The sequence below is a fragment of the Lonchura striata genome, chromosome 2 (genome assembly GCF_050655825.1).
Source record: "Lonchura striata isolate lonStrDom1 chromosome 2, ASM5065582v1, whole genome shotgun sequence".
Taxonomy (NCBI): domain Eukaryota; kingdom Metazoa; phylum Chordata; class Aves; order Passeriformes; family Estrildidae; genus Lonchura; species Lonchura striata.
Window position 1 is genome coordinate 145,725,702 of NC_140704.1, and position 20,994 is coordinate 145,746,695.

Consider the following 20,994-nt stretch of genomic DNA (forward strand, 5'->3'; position numbering starts at 1 on the left):
CGCCGGCTGATGAGGCGGTTCCGCCCGCCCCGGTGCCGGCGCTGCCCGCCTGCGGTTGCTGCGGGAGGCGGCGCGGGGCCGCGCCGGGACCGCTGCGCTGCCGGGCTGCGGGACGAGGTGAGCAGCGCCGCCGCCGAGGGGGGCTGCCCCGCCGGCCCCGTCCCCTCCGCGGGCTCGGGCAGCGCTCCGGGGCGGCGGCGGGCGGGTGCGGGGCCGTGTGTCCGTGTGGGACTGCCCGGCCTGCCCTGGCCGGCGGCCGGCCCTGGCCGGGGAGGCGGCCAGAGGCCCTGGGAGCCGGAGCCCTGCTCGGCGAGCTTGCTCCCCGCCCGGCCGTCTCCCTGTGGGCGCTCATCACCGAGTGTGCCCGGGCTGGACACTGATCCTGCTGCTCGGAGAGCACTTGGCACCTGTGGAGCTGCTGTTACAGAAGCAAATAATACTTTTTTCTTACCTCTGGTTCATACTCGTTGAAGAATTCTATAGAATACTATATAATAATAGAAATTGAGACATTGAAGAATAGAAAGTTTAGGTAATTTCCTCAAATATTTAAAATAGCGAACGGAATAGAAACTGTAGGGTTATCTTGTTCTTTATCCTGTCTGGACCATTTCATCACTTCCTGAAAGAAAAAAAAAGTGTCCTCGATAGTCTCCCATTCATCACGGAGTTTGCTGGTTGTGTTTTCCAGAAGTGAAGGGGCTGGAGGTTGCACATGATAAGTGCTTTGATGCGCCCACTGAAGACCTTCCTGCCGAAAAGAGTGCGGTAGAAACACTGCAGTGAAACCAGTTACAGAGAGGAATGTGCCCCTCCCTTGAAAGGTAGAATGGACAGCTCCACTGAGCTGAGGAATTCACTTAGTTCAAGAGTGAAATCTTTGCCTTGGGATCTGTAGGAGACTTGAGGAACAGTTGACCGGCTCAAAAGAGCCAGCTGGGAAGTGGTGGGGGTACAGGATCTGTAAGCCCTGAAGTGGCAGAGCACAGAAGATATAAGCAAAGCAACACGTGTGCCAAACATGCTCTGCTGCCAGGGGTTTAGAAGTTGCTGAGACAATGCTGGATCCTGGGGTGATGGCCATTTACTTTTCTCTCCCCATTTTTTTTTTTCTTTCTTTCTCTGGTTTTCTGGCATACTCTTCTCAAAATATGTAAGTCAGACTGGAAACTTCCAGTTTCTTCTTGTGTCTGGAGAAGTTAAAAGTTCGCTGAGCTAAAGTTTGGGAAGTACTTGATTTTTGTCTGGATGTTTTAAAATTTGCCAAGTACCCTATTCTACTTGAACGTTCCAAAGTTTGGAAATAAAAGTTGTTATTGAGTCTCCTGGTAATTTGGTTGTTTTTCCCATGCACTGCCCAGGGTATATCCCAATGCCTTCCTCTGAACCCATCAAGTAGGCTGGGGCATTATAGGATTGTAACAAGTTTCTAAGAAAAATAGCCTTTTATTAAAAAAAAAAAAAAAAAAAAAAAAAAAAAGGAAAATTAATCTAAAAGAAGTTACTTTCCAAAAGACAGATTGAGATTAACCTACCATGCAATGATATGATTTAATGTCATAACCATAACTTCTGCTCCTGTGTAATTTGCTCATGAGAACAAAGAGCCTTTTTAACTTTTCACTGTTGTTTGTATCTTTTTTTCAGATTCCTGCTTTCACAGTGCATATCTGTGAAATTTCCAAAAGAACAGCAGGTTTTCTCAGTGAGATTTGCCAAGTTCAAGAAGGGAATTAGGCTCTCTTTGTTAACTTTGATACACAAAATGGGCTCAGAAAGATAAAGCTGCTAACATGATTTTATGTGACTATTCCATAGTGTACGTTTGGATCACAGAGGTTCTATACAAACAGTCTTGCTAAGATGGCAAACAAGTACCTTAAAAAAAAGTTAAATAATATACTAGCTGAAGGAATTTGTTATTAAATCTTCAAGAGCATCCTTTTTCTTTACTTTCAGGGAGTTCTATAAGGAACCTTTTCCTTGTCTTCTGTTGTCAGTTTGACAGCCTCTAAAGACCTCTAATGATATCAGTCACAGTCTTCTGTCAGGAAGAGCATGAGCTGACATAACAAGAGCTGTTGAAGCCTGCTGCATCGGTGGAAAGATGCACCTTTAGAAGGGGATAGAGAGGAATAAAAATTTCCATGTAATTAAGAAGTTAAATTTGTTGTGAGGTTGAACTGTTGTTAAAATGTTGCTGGAAGCACATGACCTAAAGATGGTGTACTAAAAGATAGTATTGACTGGCCAAGCACATTTTATAAATGTAAAAAAGGAAAATGATTGGAAATAAACATTAAGAGACAGCAGGTCTCAGTCTGTATTGTGAGGAATATGGCAATGTTCAGGTTAGGGTGAGCACAAGGTGTAGTTCTGGAGTCTCAGGGAAAGCAGTGGAGAGAGATACAGCTTAGGTATACAAAGCTTGGGAAAAGCACTATACTTTCTGTTAACATGTTTTCCAGATTGCTGTTGGATTATAGCCTATTAAAGGCTGTTATTGATAGAACAACTCTTCCCCCTCTGGTATACCCCAAATTTGTTTGTGGATTCTACTCTCTATCTCCCCCAATGGCATCTCAATATAGTCCTTGAACATACTAGTTATTCTTTACATGGAAAAATGCAATACTTCTGTCTATCTAAGAGTTCTGCTTTGCTGTATCTATTTTTCTTTTTTTTATTTCTTTTTTTTTTTTTTTGGTGTATCTAAAGCTGATGCAAAATTTTTCTAGTCTGCAACTTGAAGTATAAAATTCTGCATACCAGGTTCATGTTACTCATGGTAGCTACATGTCTGAGCGGGTTATGGCAAAGGATGAAGAAGGAAGAGAAGAAAATGAGGATTTTTGAGAAGAAACCAATGGATGTGAGCAGTGTGGATAGGCACAGCATAGGCAAAAAGACTTGAAGGTTCTAATAATGACAGAGCAGCTAATCCCCACAAGGGTGTAGGCTCTGGGTGTGTATTGCAGATCCAGAGGGTGGTAAAGAAGATAAACAATGGTACCTGTGTGGCTTTATTTTGTGGTAATGGAAGATGGGTACCAAAAGTTTGTAGCATCTTTGGCAGAAGTAGGCAGCATTTTTAAGGTGGGCTTTTATTTGAAAATTATGCTAGATGTTTTACTCTTAAGTACGTTCTTAGTAGAGTGACAATTTGTTAGATTATTTTTTCCAAAGGTCAACTGCTGATGAAACTAAATTGAATGTGAGAAATTGTATTTCTTCCTAGCCTAATTGATTATATGGCTAGATAACCCAGACAAGTTTTTGGGCATATGGGCTTTTTTGGATCTTCTTTTGGATCTGAAATAGAGCAGTAGTTTTCAAGCAGACATAATTGTGGACTTTGAACTTCACTGTGGTTTAGCAATAGAAATGAGCAGAGGAAAACTCTGAGTTGCTTGTAGTGGTGTAGTTTTGCTTAATACTGAATAGGAGGTGAATTGAAAACCTGCAATGAATTTCACTGAAATTATCAACATCTTGGGAGCTAAGTTTTCATCCCTGCTCCCTAATGCTTCAGTGATTCTGTCGACAGTGCTTTATGTTTTAGCTATCTATTAGAACTTACGTTTTCTCTCCCAAATTCTTTGTGTGCAGACTGCTTTTAATTTGTTCTTCCTGTTATTTATAGAGTAACAATTTCAAGATGTCAGATGGTCCAAGAGTCTCGTTCAATGCAATAGATTCTGCTCTTTCTTCTTTGAAAAACTGCCAGACCTTCATCAAGTCTGGAATGGATGTGACTACTCAGGTTGCCCTTGACCTTGTGGAAAGTTTCAGTAAGTATATTCTCTCTTGTATTGCATCCTGAATCTGACAGATTAGTCCCAGCCCTATGTATTTTGACTTAATTACTGTTAATATCAATCTTTATTATAGCTCTTCTGGCTTGGGCAGGATGTTTTCATTACAATCATTTCACTTAAATGAAAGATTTCATTTAAAAGATAAATTCAGTGAAAATGTAAATACCCGGCAAATGTTGTCCTTGCTTTTGTGACAGCCAAGACTAATTGTGTTCCAGTGATTGTTACCTTACAGCTTTGTAGAAACTTTAAAATTACTGAATGAGATGGAGAACACCCCTCAAGTTGCTGAATAAAATGAGTTTTCAGTATCATACTACTTCTTTGTGTGTGTTTTATTTGACATTCAGGGCAAAATATATTAAAATAATGCTAAAGATGTTGAATACAAAGCTTGAGACACCTGTTAGGAGATGCAGTTTTTTAAAATGCTGTCTCTCCTGAAAATTAGGCCTTTTTTAGGTTGCTTCAATTTGGACATTTCCAAAGTGGGGTACTTTAAATCTCTGATTACTGTCAGCAGTCTTGTCATTACTATTTCACTTTCAATAAAAGGAGCACTGCAAAGCTACTTTTCAAAGAGAAACATTAGCTGACCCATTTCCTTATCTTAGATCTGTGTTAATGTTTTCACTAGGGAAAAATAAAAACTTTAAAGCTCCAAACCCCTGATAGTTTTAATAAAGAGTGGAGAGTGAAGAGCAAGAATCTTCTGAAAGAAAAGCTCTGCTTTTCATTAATAAATCTTGGACTCAACTATGCCAAAGATTACATACAATCAAGATTAATGTTTTTCTCATTGTCTAGTGTGATAATTCTCTCATTGTCTAGTGTGATAATTCTCTCTTCTTTCACCTTTTTATCCATACTGCTGCCATTTCTAGCAGGAAGAGGAAATGGAAAGCTTGTCTGAACAGTCACCTGGGGATTCCCTTTGACATAAAACTCGTGTAACCCGTTCCATTTCCCCTCTGCTTTAGCAGTCACCATCTCTCCTACTTTGTCATAAACAATGAATAGAAATACATTGAATGTATTGAATTCTTTCATCCCCAAGACTGCAGAAGTTAATTATTTATACAAAAATTAAAAGTTTTTTACTGATTTCACTTTTCGGTAGATGCCCCTGTTGCATTCCTACTGGGAAGGGTGTAAGGCAACAATAAGTTCAACTGTGCAGGTCTGCAGCTGCAAGTCTGAGCCTTGTACTCCTCAGAAATGTCTCTTCCTCATTTACCTGCTTCTGACACATTAATCTTTAATTAAAATCTTGAAATTATTTTGTTCATTTAACTCAGTAACCAAAAGGACTGGTTTTTGCATTCTGTCTGGACAGGAGGAGATGAAATACTGGGTTACAGTTATATTATATCATGTGATTGGAAAACAGCTCCTTCCTAGACCATAACACATTATATTCTAGTAGAGGCAACTTTCCTGTTGAATCATGGTTAGAGAATTATCAAGCATGATCTATTATCATAGTACATCCCATTGCACTACAGAGAAGGTATTCCAGATTTGTAGGATTTGTAGGTATTCCAGATTTTGTAGGATTTTGGTCTGGTGTTCCCAAATTACATTTTTACCTACAACAGTTGTCTTCACTCCTACACCTTTCCTTGCAGATGTATTTATGTGGAATGAACAAATAGTGAAAGTCATCACTTCTGTAAGGTTTGGTTTTCATTCTGCTGACTACTCTGCTTTGACTTCAAGTTCTTGTTCCCCTTAAAGAATGTGACCAGGAAAGATACTGGGTTTCTGTGGCATGACATGCTTTGGTAAACCCTTGGTGTTTTAGAGTTAGCATCATCTGATCTTTTGGACTTGACTGTTCAGCTCTTACCTCCAGCTCGTATGTGGCAATTTCTATTTCTAAAGCTGTTGCTCATCTATCCTACTTTGCCTTCATGTTCTGAGGCAAAATACTAATTTAATTTTGAGACATAGAGTTAGATAATATATTTATGTGTTCTTCCTGTCTCATTTGTAATTTGCTTTGCAAAATTTGACTGTCCTGCTTCTGACATGTTTCATTGCTAGGCTTTGTAGAAGTAAGGAATTCTGTTGCAACTGTTTGTTTTAGTTTACAAGTACTTTTTCTGTGTATGTATTTTGTTTCTTTAGTCTTTTGTAATGGACAGTGCTGTTTTTTGTGAACAGTAGTGAAGTACACAACATAGTACATGAGAAAAAATTACATTTGCTTTTTAAGGTAACTGAAAAGACAGAAAAGTTAGTTCAATGAGTGGTTGTTCCTCTCTTAATTCCTAGTCTCCATATACAAAATCCTGAAAACATTTACTGTAAAATGTATTTATTAAATGCTTATTTTGTTCTATTCCTGCATAGATTTATGAAAATAAATTACTTGTGTTCAATATTTGGGTCAGGCATTGCTCATTTATGAACTTGTACAATCTCTAGAAAAATAAGACTATTATTGATAAGGCTATTATTAATAATAGCTAAATGAGTGCAGAATCATTTTAATGTATCTGATAATGGAAACCTTTTATCTTTTAAGGGGTTTTGTTGATGTCCATGAAGTTGAATTCTTGATTAAGATCTCCCTGTCAATTGAGACCCTGATGACTTCTAGCATTTAACATTGGTGTTATGAACATGTGCTGGCAAAGAGACAGAATTTTAAAAGTTCCTGGAAGGATTTAAGGATCTAAAGGTGAAAATTCATTTCAGCAAACTGAATGTGAAACAGCCAATTTGAAGGCTCATTTTATTTAATGAGTGAAATAGAAAGATAAACTTTTGTCCTTCTTAGTCTTTCTGCTGATTATCTTTTAGATACTGACATTGTCTAATGGTTGCATTTTTCTTTTCTTTAAAGAACACTGTTTTTGTATAGAAGCATTTTGACAAGTTACTGTATAAATAAATGATGTAAGCAAAAAAACAGACTGTGCACGCTCAATTTCAGTATGTCCTGCCTGTGCTCAAAATATTCTTGGACATTGTGTGGCCCAGGCTAGTAAAATACTGAAGGAGAGGACACACTGATATTTGTGAGTGGTCCACCAGCCTTAGGGTCTGAATATTTTAATGCTAAAGCACTTATATCCTAAAGCATATATCCTTTGCTGGATTGGAGACCTAATGAATTTGAGATTTTGAAGATGACACTGTTCAAAATCACTTATAATGCAAGTAAAATCCTCTCAGTTCTACTATAATTTGCATCTTCCTAAATCTTATCTCATTCTGGTTTTGAGCTTTGGTAGTGTGATTGCAGAAAGAGAATTCATTAAGTCATTTGTCACTTGTTTGGCAACATCTCTGAATAGTAATGCTCTGAGTATTGAACTTTGAACCATGTGTTGACACCTATGCACACAGGGGAACACCTGTTTGCACTGCTAATTTACTTCTTTTGGTTGCTGAACTGTTTTTACTTAGCTACTTGGAGTAGTTCTGTAGCCTTAGAAAGCACTGATGGACATCCATGTCAAATACTTGAACAATAAGTTTTATTCTCTGTTTTTGGAATTAGTGAAACCTACAATTCCATGTTGACTGAGGTGCTGATTATGGTAAGAATATGCTGGCCCAGTACAAACCTGTCATATCCATGACAGACATCCATTCCCAGCTTTACTCAAAATTTTTGGATGTAAATTTGGTCAGCTTGCTGAGGATGGGAATTTCAGGTGATTCTTCAGCAGAACTTTTTCAAGAATATGGGATTGTAAAGTGTGGAGAGCTGTGGATATTTGAAGAAATCTAACTCCTGGTCATCGCCAAGCTTCCAGTCCAACAGCTGCTTTTTAGATGGGGTGTTACTTTGGGCTGGAGTCTAAGCTGGGAGGATTGTCCAGTACAAGTGGGAAATAATTGGGAGGTCTGGAGAGTATACTAACTACAGACAAGATAAACATTTCTTAGCTTTAAACTTTTGAAAAGCATTTTAAAGAATGAACACTTAGGATTTTGTCTAATTAGCTGAATGTGTTTTCTGTAGAAAGCAAGACCTTTCCTTGATGTCTGGGACATTCTTTCAACCACACATCATTTTCCCAGTGTGCAGCGTAGAGGCCATGAAATATGGAATAGCTGTTTTTGGGAAGCAGTTACTGAAGGTGAATTCTAATCTTACTTGAGGAAAGAAAAAGAGCTACCATTTCTTCAAAACTTGCTGAATGTTATGGTCAGCTGCTGCCCATGGCTGTTTGCCATCTGTATTACATAGCAGGGATCTTCCTGTAGCAGTATCAGGATCTGCTTGAGAATTCCTCCTGTTTTCTTACCATTCTTTGAAGGGTTTTTCTGCTCACCACTGTGTACAGAACAGGCCCAGGAGTCTTTAAAATGTTGGTGATACAATTCTTTGGCATGTTCCCCAGATTAAGTTAGACTTGAAGCTCTGGGTTTCTTTCTTGTCTGGTTACATTACATAACCTGCTTCTTCTGCCAGCAGAGTTTACCTCAATTCTGTCTGCTTACTCCATCTGTCTTTCCCTGTCCCAGGGCTGCCTCTGCACTTTTCTTCATGTGTGCAGCACTGCATCTCATATGTGCCATGTCCTCCTTTTCCAAATGCTTTCTAATCTCCAGTTGATTGAGATCCAGTGTCATCATGTGTGTTCAGTACTAATTAAACAGTAGTTGATAATGCAGGATGTTCTAACCCTGTGACATTACCCACATTACTTTGACTTATATCACTGCTCACTTAAAATGGTTTTAAGAAGAATAGCTTTAAACGTTGCTGAGGGTTGTTGACATAGAAGTGTGGAGCATACGGACGTGGCAGTTAGCCTTGTTTTATGAAATTATTGCCAGCCTTTTGATAGACAGTTGGATGAGTTTATATGGAATAGCCACTATTTTTTGGAGTAACTTTCTAAACACGTTGCAGCAGCCTAAAACAGTCAGACTTGAACATTCTAAGTTTGTTCATCCCTGAGAGAGGGGCCCTTTCCATGTAAGTTTCTCTGTCATTGACCTATAACTTCTACTTGGAATGGTATAAACTCCAGTATGAAAATGGACTCTGCAGCTGTGCTTGAATATCAAATAATTTGGTTAATTTGTTTTCTTGTTCCTTTTTTTTCCTAGCTTATTTTTCCTTGGAAACTCAAATCCAGGATTCCTGCAATATCGTACCATAACACGAATCTTGACATTGATCAAGTTCTTGTGCATGAAATGACTACAATATAATTGTTTTGAGATCCAGAAATCAACCTGCTGACACCTGTGCTTCTAAAATAGTTTCCATGGTGTTAGAAATCATTGTGCTTCATAAAATAATCCAAATATAAGGTACTTGTCCTGAGAACAGGCTGTAGCAAATAGGCTGGAATAACAGCTTGTGTAAGATATGTGAGCTTGAAGGTCCTCTGACAGAGGAAGTAAGCGGGATAAACTTTGCCGTGCTGCCCTCTTCTTGTCCAGGCAAGATAAGCCATGCCAAGATCTTTTCTTGCACATCCTGCCTTCTGTCACATACAAGTGGTGGTTTGGTCAAGCATCCACCTCACAGCGGCCTCGTAATGGGTTAAAGCTATACTCTGTGTTGCAGGGGCTGTTCATGAGAAATCAAACCTTGGTTTTCACTCTTAGGTCCATATATCTGTGAAGGTGCTCGTGAGAAGAAAGTAGCAAACAGTTTTATATGCACTGTTGGAATACAGGTTCTTTCTTATTGGAGAACCTAAATGTAGATTTTCCGTTTTCTTGTTGGAGAATATAGGTGTAGAATGTCAAAGCTGATTCTGGAGATAAATGGCTTTTCACTGACACTTGCTATACAGAAATGTTTTCTAGTAGAGGAGGTAGAAAATGAAGAGAGGCCAATGATGCATGAAGTTCATCCTTCTGTGTTAGACTCTACTACATGCTTCCTGTGAAGCTGCAAGAATTCCCTCATGATTCCATGCTGTTCACAGAGGAAGTTTTATTTTAACCCCAGTTTTCTCCCTGCCAGAAGCTGTTTTTCATTGATCTGCTTTGTTGCTACACCAGTGTCTGTGATGTTGATTGGCGACGTGCACAAACTCAGTGTAGACACCAAAATTACATCTTTCTTGGGGAAGTTCTTTTCCTGTTGTCCAAAGTAAGCTTATATTTTGTGGTATGGGAAATAAAATGTTCCATATTCCTTTCCCAAAAATACTAATTTTGCTTTCCTTCAAATCCCTTGCTTAAGATTAATCATTTTAGGGAAGATGTGCTTTTAATCTTAACTTATGCTTTTATTGTGCTATGCTCCTTGTATTGTTGTACAGATATTTAACCTTTCAACTAACAGTGAGAAAGATATGTTTTTTTGAAGTACATGGTGTTACACTTGGAGTATTTCTTCTTCAAGTAATGTTATTCTTTGAAACAAGAAAGACTTGTTGAGTTCCTGTGAAATGCTTTTCTGGAAACAAAAAAGTTACATTTTTTGCATTATGCTCTGCAATCAATATAAAAATTTTGAGAAGAGAGAGTTGGATTAATTTTTTTTCCTACCTCTCTTTACTTGCAATGCTTACATCCATCACTGATAAGCCCATTGCTGGAACATACTGGTTGGTTCTGGAAGGTATTCTTCAAAGCAGCAGTCCAAAAAAGGAGAATTTGGAAATGTGCCTTGTTTCAAAATCTGGAAAAATATGACTTGTAATGAACATTTTTTGTTCTTTTATATTTATCCAAACTCACTCTGACTGTAGTCTGTAATCTTACAAAGTGGGAAGAAGCAAATATGTAGTGTTGTTACTATTTCCTACTGTAATTTTGACTGCAAGAAGAGCAGTGCAGTGAGGGGAAAGCAGCTATATTAAGCTGTAATAAGATATATTAAGCAGCTGTATTATTGTCTTAAGCAGCATGCTTTTGTTCTGATAGCTCTTTTTCAGTTTGGGTGCTCATTAAGCTGGGTGCATCCAAGTATTTTTGTTCCTCAACTTCAGCAGTTCGAAGGACAGAGAAATCCTTTAGGTGGCAGCAGAGGCTTTGTTTTTTGCTTAACCTGCTGTGGCACTCTGGAATTCTCTCCTAGAATGGATTTAGAAGTGTTGGTGCATACTTTTGCATTTTGTGACAATAAAATATAAATGGAGGATTCAGATGAATAAAAAGAGAGTTTGTATTATCAGATCAATACAGATCATTGCATTTTATACATTTATTCTTGCATGAAGCAGCTATGTTGTGGTTGATCTAGAGAGTATCATTCAGAGTGAAATCCAGGCTTGCTTTAAAGCTTAGCTGAATATCTGGACAGAATAATTTTCCTTAGTGTGTTCTCATGGAAATGTACTGACAGTGTGCACCTGAGCAGAAGGTCAGAGCTGGACAGTCCTGGGTTTTATCAGAACTCTTACAAGTGCTTAGATGAAAACTGCACAGTTTTATTTCACAGATTTTGGTAGGTGGTATTTACATAGTGCCTGGTGTCAAATACATGCATATGTATGTGTGAATATTGATTCTATTTTCCTATGTATTTTTCTAAGGCAGTGGGTAGTTTTCTCCCCCAGAGGTCATTGTGAGTCAGAAAGATTTGCAGTCACCTGGTGGGTTACCTCATGTACCCGTAGTTACTATAAATTTCTCTGTCCTAGACCTCATAAAATCTCAGTAGTCTTCAAAATAGATCGTAAGTGGGATTTAAATGCTGTACAGACCTTTTTGGAGACCCTCTGTGCACTAGTGATGTTAACCTTGAGAGAATGAGTGAGCTTACAGCTGTGAGTTATATGCTTGAAATTGCTGGGTGAGGTTCATTGGCCTCTGCTATGCATGAGATCAGAGCAGAATGATGCTGATGGTCTGTTGCAGCTTAGAAATACTATGAAGTACTGCAGAGGTCCTGTGTGGGCTCTTTAGCACAAAGATAAATCAGCCTTTTTGAACAAAAGCCAAAGAGGAATATTTTATCTGTGTAATTTACTGTATGAAAATACTCTCTGTAGTATATAAATCAGTCATTTTCTTATCATCATATTTCTGCTACAGAAATGTGGCAGAAATATGATGATAAGAAAATAATACTACTAACTCATGCTTAAATGTAGAGACATACAGTATATATAGAAAGTAGTGTGGGCTTTGAAGAACCCACTCTGAAGACTTTAATTTTTATCAATTTAAGTAGATTGGAATTTAGCTTTCAGTGGTCTAATTATGTGCATAAAAATAGGGAAGGAGGAGGAACCCACGGAAGTAGAAAAAAACTTGGGGTTGGCAGTATTCAGAAAGATTAGGAATATAAAGCAATTGTATTCTTTGCTTGATTCTTTCCACTGGGAAAAAAATTTTTCTGGGTAAAAAGTGAGCATTGTGCTGACATGTTCTTAGTGTTGGGTCAAAACATGAAAGAAGCCCTTACTTATGTAGATGAGATCATTCTGAAACTTCATCCAGATCCCTACAAACAGACACAGGACACTTTTCAAAATTCTTTCTTTTCCTGTCTCTTTGTTCGTCTCTTCAAAAATTCAAGACCTTGTTACTAGTTTTTACCTTGGTTTTTTTTGATACTCATATAACTTTTTGGTGTAAGTTAGCACAGAATTAATAACTAGAGGTTTTTAATACTTTCAGTTGAAAAAAAAACAACCTCTCACTCAAATCCAGGTTTTATGACATGAAATTATTTTTATGAAATTTATACCAATGTTATATAGCACACTGATGCTCCAGTGAAGAATGAATATGTACGGATTAAATTCCAGGAATTTAAAGGGGGGTGTTTGCTTTTTCAGTTAGAATTGCATGTAAGACTTTTGTTTTCTTTACTGACACTATGAAAAATGTTGTCCTTTAAAGGATAGGCAGGGGTTGGTGGTCTGAATAGGAACTTTAAAATATTTTAATTATAATTTTCATAGATAATTTTGTTTTCCTTCTCATTTTGTTTACCATTTTCTTTGAAGAAGAACAAGGAACACACAATAGCATAACATGAATGAGATAAAATAACTGAGGTACTCTTAGAGTCTAAATTTTCTGAGTCCTCAAGGCTGGGACTAACTGAGCTTTCAAACTGGCATCACACTCTGGCCTTGAGGAAGTCACTGGAGTTCACAAAACGTGAGTTTGCCTTCTACCGAAAAAAGGTGTCAGGAATGTTTTGCGAGGATGTATGAATATCTCAAGCTCCTGTGTAGATATTCACTTCTGGTTTTGCTTATGTCATCTGTGCCTGGGGAAATTATATTACAAGAGACTAAAAATCTGAATGGTCTGTAATGGTAGTAGGTGATTGGAAAAAGTAGGAGATAGGTAGATAGCCAAGAAAAATATGTGTACAGGGGAAATAAAAGGTAGCAGAAGACAACAGATCAGCAAAGATACCATCCTTGCCTTTTGGTGAATTGACAAATAGGAAGTGTCACAACTGTAGGTGTGATCCCACAATTACAGGTGATATGAAATGGTCTGAGCCACTAAAATACACACAGGGCACTAAGTGAAGATTTGTACTTAGATGAAGTTTTTGAGTGAGACACAACTGTGTCTACAGGAGAGTAGTCTGGTGTTCATTAGTGGAATAATACTATGTGAAGATAGAAAATTTTACACTGATTCAAAAAAATGTGCTACTAGAACTGCTTACAGAAAGAAAATTTACAGTGAAATGCACAGTTCAGCATTTCAACTGAAGAATCCATCCTATCTCTGAATAAAGAGTTCAACCTTGTATTTTCTTTTTTGTTGCAGTTTTCAGGGACTGGATCTTACATTTCTATCCGATAATCAAAGAGCCCAATATGTTCAGAAATCTTCAAGATGTTAGTGGTAGATCATGAACAAGTCACCTTAAGCATCTTCAACTTCACAAGCTGACCTGCTTTAGTCAGTCCTGGTGTAAGACCCACTTTCCAGGCATGAGTAATTTGTGTTGTTCTTTCTTTGAAATACTGAAAGAGCTTAATGAAGGACAATGTAGTTAGCAGGATTTAGTCTTATTCTTGTTTGCTTAGAGTCTTTGCCTGAATTATACATTATATGCCATTAAAGATAGGGATGCATCTGCCAAATTGTCAGCATACAGTCAGCCCCTTCTTAAAAAAAATCTAAAAACCAGAACAGTTTCTGTACTTCTCCTAGGCATTGAAGAGGGTCTGATATTACTGATGAGCATCATACAGCGCAACCTCGTGTGTGGGGCATGTAGTAACCAAGTAACTGCTGGCACTCACACTGCCCAGGCACCCTCAGGCAGTGTTTATGTTAGGTGAGTTCCCAAACAGTGTAGTCAACTCTAATGACTGGGCAACGTATGCCCTTTTTCTTATTGTTTCAGTTTTTTTTTTTTTTTTTTTTCTTGCTAATGGACCTTTATGCCAATAAAAGAAAACCAACAGCTATGAGTGTTGGAGCTGCTGTTACATAAAAGGATGGGAGAGAGTGAGAGGTGTCCTCCAAATATTGTGATCACTGGGGAGAGAGCACTTGGACATAGAGAAAAAAATCAAAAAGCTAGCTAGCAAGTGCTCAGAAAAAAAAAGTGGGAATAGGGGAACTGGATAAGAAGGAATAGAAGGCAAGAGGATTAAGGGGCAAAGAAATGTGTAATGATGGACAAGGAAAAGTAAGAAATAAGAAAGCCACATCAACAGGTTTAAGCAGGACAGTATGCTGATCAGTCTCTAGATGACAAAAGTTATTTGAATGCCTTCCTCACAGTGTTTCCATGTAAGCAACTTCTGTAGTTGCCCCAAAGGTATTAGCTTTTACAAAGGCAAAGAGTAGTCTGGCATATAAATGGAAGGAGGACTGTTCCATGTGGGTGAAAATGAGAAGACAGATGTGGTAATTCCAATTAGTCCCATGCTAGAGCTGTTCAGCATATGTTTGTGTGACCCTTTTGCCTTTTTGACATTATCAACAGATACTATAGAGTGCTCTGAAATATGCATCTTCAGCACTCAATTGAAGGTGACAATCTCAAACTGCTCCTTAAATTACATGTAATGAACTTTCCTATTAAAAAAGACTTAACAAAAGGAGGCAGTTGGCTTAAGGAGAAGATGGCAGATGAAGAGAACACAATTCAAAGAAGTGTTCACACATTAAGGAAGTAATTTTAACAGGCTTTCCCCAGACTGTAAGTGGGAATGGAATTATACATTGCATGTAAATGTCAAGTGACAATAATATCTTCTGAGTTAAATCAACCTTGCAACCTCTTTCCTATTTTTCTTCAGATGAATAAAGCTTAACTTGTGATTTCCTTACTAATCATCTTAGTAAGTAGTGGGTGAGTAGACATTTACTGCATCGGTAGATTAATGTGACATTTTCACAAGACTTCATTTTTTGAAGTTTATTACTCGTGGGTGTGGATCTAATTCACAGCTGTTTTTGAGAGAATTAGGTATGCCATAACTCATTCAAATTCCATATTTTCTTGGTATTTTTAGATTTTATCCATGCTTTGTTAGAGGTGTGTAGTCTGGTCTGATATCTCAAGGTAATCAAGGCTTCACCACTGAATATAGTTTCATGTACAATCTTGTACACGATCACTTTTATACAAAAACAGATTTTAAATGGAACAAAATTCAAAAACATATCAGTATAAAAGAGATGAAATTCTCCCAAATAGTGCATATTAGCCACACAAATCTCAAGCATAGTCCTATAGTTCTGAATTTAATTTATCTTAATAACACAATGACTAATAGCTATGTCATAGTTTACCAGTTCTGTGTAAGTTAAAACAGAGGCAGCCTTCTACTTCTTAACTTACAGAATATTTCCACATTCAGTTTCAATTTATATTCCTGTTTTTTTTTAAAACTACTCTTTGAGAAGCCATGAGGCCCCTCAAAGCTCCTTCTTTCCTACTATGGACAAAGATAACAGCATTATATAAAAAACATGCTGATACGCCATCATCTGTGGTATACTGTAAGCCATCAAACAATTCCTGTTTCCTCTCAAAATCATAAATATTTGCGTGTGTATGAGAGATGTAGGCAATACAGACTTGCATTGCTTTTTTTTTTTTTTTTTTTGCACAGAGATATGCATTTGCCACATGATAAGAAAGTAGCAGCTCCTTGTAATATGAGAATTTTTTTGTATGAATTTTGTGGGAAATGAAATTTCAGCAATGGAAAGATTTAGCTCTGTGACTTACCAGCATTCAAGCAGCAGAATGAATGCCACATACCAGCAATTCATGCCAAAAAGAGGAGATCTGCCAATTCACAGAAGAAGTTTTATGCAAAGGAAGCCTGCTAGAGGCAGAAAGAAATGCTGGTTTTCATTACACTTAAAGTTTGTGTGCAGTCTTTGCCTTTGCCTTGTCTGTGTAAGAGGGTTATGTGGGTTGGGGTTTTTTTGTGTTGGGGTTTTGGGTGTTTTTTTTGGTCCTTTTGAGGATTCAGGGCTCTGAAAGCACTAGCTTAAGTACTGTGGCACGGTTAGCACTTCAAGTGCCACATCAATATGTGATTCATGCTGAATTGGATGTTTGCTTGAGGAACATCACCTGACCTTTGCTTACATGAGACATTGGTTTTCTAGAGTCCTTTAGTTTAACCTTGATTGTTTCCTGTTTGTCAGTTCTCTTCAGCAGAAACTGGAAAATATCCAAAGCACATGGAAATATCTGCATTTGCAAAAATTAACTTTGGAGATGATACTTATATCAATTTCAACTAACCTTCACATTTCTGAGAATCTTACATATCAGTGTTTCTGATTTTAAAACATCAACCTTTCTATTGTCAGCTGTATATTATGAATGTGAATTGTCTTGTTTATTCATTTATGTGTATAAACCACTGTCAGCTCTGTTTTAAGAGTCTTCACTGCTTTGTTCACAGTGGTGCAAAATGTGGAGTTGCTGCCAGCCAGATTTGTTTCCAAAGCTGCCTGTAAAACTGGATTGTTTTCCCATCCTGAGCTTGCTGCTCAGCTGCAGCACAGCCAATGCCCCAGCTGGTTAGCAAAAGAGCAGCCATGCTCTGTCTGGGGCTACCCATAACCTCTAAATTCTGAAGTCAGGAATGCCAAGGGCTGTAGAAGCAGAAATATCAAAATTTAGACTGGGAGGCTGTGTGGGTTCAGAGAAAAAAAAAAAGTTTTTAAGCATCTAATCAAAATACTGGGCATTGAAAAAACAGACATATTTTGGCATTTTTCCTCCCCCATCTGTTTCATTTTGGGTTGGTAATGTTAACATTTAAGTGCTTGATGAGTGTTCGCTTGTGCCTGCATGAAGCTGTTGCAGTTGGTTGTGGAAGCTTAGCTTGGATTCTGTGGGTTTTTTGTGCGTGTGAATGTAGCTGTGACCACTGAACCACGCTGAAACAAGACAGTGATGGATTGTCTTGGAGTGAGGGGATTATCTTGGTTTTGGCTTCCTGTTTGATACGAGTTCTGGTGCTTTCCCTTGGACTAGGGCTCGTGCACACTGCAGCCTGCTTGTGGGGCTTTGCGTGCGTTGTAGCAGCCAGAGCCCTGCGAGGCCTCCCTGGCGGTCACTTGCCCAGGGTAAGAAATGCCAAGTCACGATGGCTGGGCCAAAGGAGCCCCTCTTGTGCCCTCGGACCCTCCTTATCTCTCTGTAAGACCATAGGTCATACTCGCCTCGACCCTTACTATTGGACCATTTCCAGCACCTCTGTACCCTATATAAACCCCATCTCTGCCCAGTTTGGCAGAAGAGCTGCCACTGAAACCCTTCGCAGGAGCTGCCAATAAAGACACGGCTGTGGAACCTCATACAGCCTTCTCCTCTCTCATCCCTGCGTCTGCCAAGGCACTGAGCAAGCAAAGAGCTGAAATCACTAAAGAGCTGAATTCACCAAAGAGCTGATCTCAAGAGCTGAGCTGCTTGCTAAGATTGCCCGTGGCTGGGAGCTTGCCTGAGGGACCTGGACAGGTTGTGCTTATCAGCCCAGCGCTATCGGGACACCCACGGCAGCCGGGGTTGGATGGAGCCGGGAACCCCAGGCTGTAAGAGTGCTCTGCAGAGAGCAGGTCCCTGAGCTCTGCTGGGCACTTGGGTGGTCACTGGGATTTGCTGAGCGCTTTGTGCACAGCAGCAGGACTGACCCGTGGGCAGTGAGGTCTGAGGGCGAGACCTGTGCACGATACAGCCCTTGGCCGCTTCGGGAGGTGACTGTGCCGTGCTCTGTCGCCGGTCACGGCGCCGTGTCCGGCCAGCACGCTGCTGATGCACCATGTCACCGTGTGCCTCCTGTTTCCTGTAGTGCCACAAGTCTGGTCCCTGCAATTGGACTTCAGCTCACATGTAGCTGCACCAGACTCAGAAACTATGGCAGCTTAAGCCCAGTGCCAAGACAGCTACATTTACTGAAACATTACAGTGATTAAATAAGCTCTGATGAGGGCTTATTAGCCCTGAGCTACGCTGCCTCCACTTTGGGACAGAGAGGTAATGTTTCTGAGAATTTGAAGGCCTTGTGTGAAAAGGGCTTGTTTTCCTATCTTACTGATTTTTTTTCTCTGAAAAGTCTTTCCAACACATTTCCTGTTTCCCCTAAATGGAGGAAACTCTAAGTAATTACCGCATTTACTTTAATGACGGTGTTCTTTGAATGAGCTTCTCTAAGATGAGAAATATAATTGGTTCATTTACAGAAGCAAGAAAAACCTAGTGGTATTATTTACTGCTGGCTCATAACAATCATACCTTTTATTAGAGACAGACTTGCACTTCACACTAAAATATTTGTTTTTCACCTGTCAGTGCAATTTAAAATATGAGAAGAATTGGGTTTTGGCAAGAGAAAGCATTAATACAGTTGACTTGTAAATAAAAACTGCATGTATTATCTCTGTAGAATTCATAATATGCCAGTAGAGATCTTGAGTAATACAGAAGAAATTGTGCTTAAAAAAGATCTAACAAGTTGGAAATTAGGACTTGAACTTTTTGGAATAATAAAAAAAAATATTTTGCTGATATTCCTTTCCATGGGAAATCATACATAAAGCAGCCTATGAGTATTTTATGGAACAGTAAAGACCCATTAAAAGTCTTGAAATTAAATTCTTCATTTTAAATACTGGTTTTACAAAGTATTCTGAGACATAATAGCAATTACAAGGCCTTAACAAATATTTTGCTGTTCCTTTTAAGGGAAAATATTTCAAGAAAATTTTTCCCAAATTCCAATGTTACTGTAACAAGTTCTGAGAGGACAAATTGGGTAGAAGAAGGATAGCACTAAACCTCTTATTTTAAAATATTCCCAGCCCTCACATCTCTTGTTCTGAAGAAGGCAAGCTCAGAAGCAGCTTGGGGCACTGAACCAGGCTCTGTTGTGTGGTGCAGACATGTCCGTGCTTCCAGAGGCAAGAAACATTTTATTAGTCTAGGACAATTCTTTCCCATTAAAGTTAGTTGTAAATGTTGTTTTCAGCCTTAATTTCATCACCTGTAAAAATCCACTGGGATGAGACTGATAGGCGAGTGTCTGTGTATTTGTAAGTATGTATTTTCTATATATTGTAAGTATATATATTTAGAAAAACACAGGGAAGGTGTGTTTTTATTTATTTTTATGTACACAGGTGTGGTTCCTTTACCTTCTTCTTGGCAAACAAGTTGATTTAGGTTGGAGGACAAATTGCTATTTTTAGCTTGAATTGTTTAATTAATCCAATTCATAGTATGACCCTATGAAAGACTATATTATCCTGGCTGATGGGCAGCAGACAAGGAACAGAAGAGCAACATCAGGGATGAGTGCCTGGGGAAATGACCTGTGAAACTCACTTTATTGCCAAGGAAAATGTATGTGAACCTCAGCCTTGGAGTTTTCTTGCTGCTTGTCTGTCAACATTACTTGTGTTTCTGTTCTTCTTGGGCTTGTATTGTGCTAGTGTTGAGGAATGCTGATTTAGTCATTTGCTGAAGAGAGAACTGTAATTCTGGGTGCATGTCACAGTAACGCCAGGAGACTGGTAGAATTATGATAGTGCAGAGCTTGAATTGCTTCTGAAAACTATTGCATCCTGTAAATGCTTTATACTCCTTTCAGTGCTTCTGCTTACTAGGTATATTGTCTTTGTTAACTTTAAATTGGTCTTTCTGCAAAATGAAGTAGGCATTTATTGGTAAAATAAAGATTAACCTTACCATGATCTTGGAATTTAGTAAGGAGAAAAGAGATGCTGGTCAAGTGCTGATGTCTTGTCAGAAGGGAGGGAAATAGTCTGGGTATTGTACAAGCCTTAGTGTTTAGTCAAGCAAAATGCCATTTTTGTTTGGGAAAATTGTGTGCATACTACCTGCCTTCCTGCATGTGGCATCAAGTATAGAGCTTACAATAGCAAAAAATATGTAGACATCTATAAAACTATATTTCTGTTTCATAGCAGATGTTTACTTCTCTGAGAGTTTAGTTTATGTCTTTGTATTACTTGTGTATCTCAGCCTAAATTAAACCATCTCTATTTGTGTTGAATTATATTTTACTTTGGATTTTATACAGAAAAGCATGTCAGCAAATATTGGAGTGTTTTGCTACATCAAAATCTGTGTAAGAACCCTGTTTATTTCATTAGCTCAGCATAGTGTCATTTGGTGTTCGGTGATAATTTCATTCTTTACATTGCAGTCTGTATGGGTACCATGGTTGATATACCTGATCAGATAGATCATTCCTACTGCTCTCATGTCTAAACTGGGATTTTTATAGCTTTTTTAACCTTCCCCTGGTAGTCTGGAGGAAAAAAATGTACTGTAAGGAAGTTGCTTTCAAAAGCACTATTGGCCTTGTTCTGCTGGTGATGGAGTTTAAGGGAGTTTCAGGTTGAGGAAAAGTGTTGTGATTATTATAGAATACAGTTAATTTCAAAAGTAGTTAGTAATGCCAAGTGCTGCAGTTTCCCTGTGCCCACTTTGAAATGGCTGCTTTCAGAATGTGTGCAACACCCACTCACTGGAAATACTGACCCCCTGAGATGTTTCAAACTGGGCATTCAGCAACTGAGATGTTTCAAGGTTGGTGTTCAGACCATGCATCATATGATTTTATTGAAATTCTGGTTCTCTACAATGTAATGTACTTGGGTTTCTTTTCCATGGGATTGGTAGGAGTCTCCTGGGCCACGGACTCTGTTCCTATTTCAAACAGTCATAGCCTACAGGGAAATGGTTTGTAATACGAGACAAGGACTTTTTTGTCATGAATAGTTTGTAATCTAACAGACAAACTCTTGGCTCAACTGA

General features: G+C 38.7%; 1 protein-coding gene across 2 annotated transcripts in view; it reads left to right on the forward strand.

Annotated features, from left to right (window-relative positions):
* Window positions 1–8: 8 nt before the first annotated feature.
* The window catches only part of NSMCE2 (NSE2 SUMO ligase component of SMC5/6 complex), a 132,304-nt gene continuing 111,318 nt past the window's right edge, over window positions 9–20,994 (forward strand). Inside the window, exons 1-3 of one of the 2 annotated variants that reach the window (XM_085572561.1) lie at window positions 9–117; window positions 692–824; window positions 3,644–3,791. In XM_085572561.1, the coding sequence (XP_085428687.1) occupies window positions 3,659–3,791 (133 nt within the window). In that variant the 5' untranslated portion in view covers window positions 9–117; window positions 692–824; window positions 3,644–3,658. The remainder of the gene's footprint in view (window positions 118–691; window positions 825–3,643; window positions 3,792–20,994) is intronic. The other variant, XM_021542346.4, reaches the window with a different exon arrangement.